At 74.5% G+C, this 1,207-nt stretch overlaps 1 protein-coding gene across 1 annotated transcript; it reads right to left on the reverse strand.

The window, feature by feature from the left end:
* Nucleotides 1-465: 465 nt before the first annotated feature.
* Nucleotides 466-1,076, reverse strand: AURANDRAFT_69351 (hypothetical protein; the record flags this gene model as incomplete). Its single annotated transcript, XM_009045118.1, has 1 exon — nt 466-1,076. A coding segment is annotated over one exon (611 nt), but the record flags the coding sequence as incomplete, so codon positions are not given.
* Nucleotides 1,077-1,207: the final 131 nt, after the last annotated feature.

The raw sequence follows: 1,207 nt of genomic DNA on the forward strand, positions 1-1,207 counted from the left end.
CCTCGTCCTGCGGCTCCGAGGCCTGCACGCCCCTGCGCCTCGACTTCGACGCGTGGGACTCGGACGGCGACGATTCCGCGGCTTCCGCGGGCTTCCGGAGCCCGTCCCCGACGAAGCGCCGCCGCCCGGCGCCCCCGACCGTGCGGCGGAAGTCGTGTCTCGCGCGGCCCGGCGACTCGCCCTACACGCCCGAGGTGGACCGGCTCGCGGCGCTGAGCCCCGGCCGGCTCGAGGAGCTCAAGCGGTTGACGTTGCGGAATTTGGAGTGCTTCGCGGGCGACGGGCTCGCCGTGCGCGTCCAGCTCGACGAGCTCCGCGAGCGCCTCGTCGAGGCCGCGTCCGGCGGCTCCGGCGACGACGCGTCGGACCCGCACGAGCGCGAGACGGTCCGGTCCTTCGGGCCCCTCGAGCCGCCGCGGACGCCGTGAGGCCGGCGTCCGCGGCGGCTCGAGGGGCCCGAAGGACCGGACCGTCTCGCGCTCGTGCGGGTCCGACGCGTCGTCGCCGGAGCCGCCGGACGCGGCCTCGACGAGGCGCTCGCGGAGCTCGTCGAGCTGGACGCGCACGGCGAGCCCGTCGCCCGCGAAGCACTCCAAATTCCGCAACGTCAACCGCTTGAGCTCCTCGAGCCGGCCGGGGCTCAGCGCCGCGAGCCGGTCCACCTCGGGCGTGTAGGGCGAGTCGCCGGGCCGCGCGAGACACGACTTCCGCCGCACGGTCGGGGGCGCCGGGCGGCGGCGCTTCGTCGGGGACGGGCTCCGGAAGCCCGCGGAAGCCGCGGAATCGTCGCCGTCCGAGTCCCACGCGTCGAAGTCGAGGCGCAGGGGCGTGCAGGCCTCGGAGCCGCAGGACGAGGCGCTCCCGGCCGACTCGAAGCCGTCGAGGCCCGCCGCCCCGCGCTTGCGGGACGGGCCGGGGCCGGGGGCGTCAAACGCGGTCTCGTCGAAGGAGATAAACCGGGGCCGCCGGCACGGCGCCCCTTTCTCGATGGTCACCATGGGCACGGGCACGTTCAGGGGGCCGGCGACGCGCCGGAGCGGCCGCGTGGGGCTCACGAGCTTCACTCCCGCGTCCATTGTCGGCAACCAGCTGATGCTCTCGCAGGGCTATTCTCGCTCTCAAAGAATCAGTGCAAGGTGATGCGCTCAACAAATCGCGCGAATCAACGGATTTGCGCGCGGCGTCGGCAGTGCGGGCGCGCGGATAT

Source organism: Aureococcus anophagefferens, assembly GCF_000186865.1.
Source record: "Aureococcus anophagefferens unplaced genomic scaffold AURANscaffold_1508, whole genome shotgun sequence".
NCBI lineage: Eukaryota > Pelagophyceae > Pelagomonadales > Pelagomonadaceae > Aureococcus > Aureococcus anophagefferens.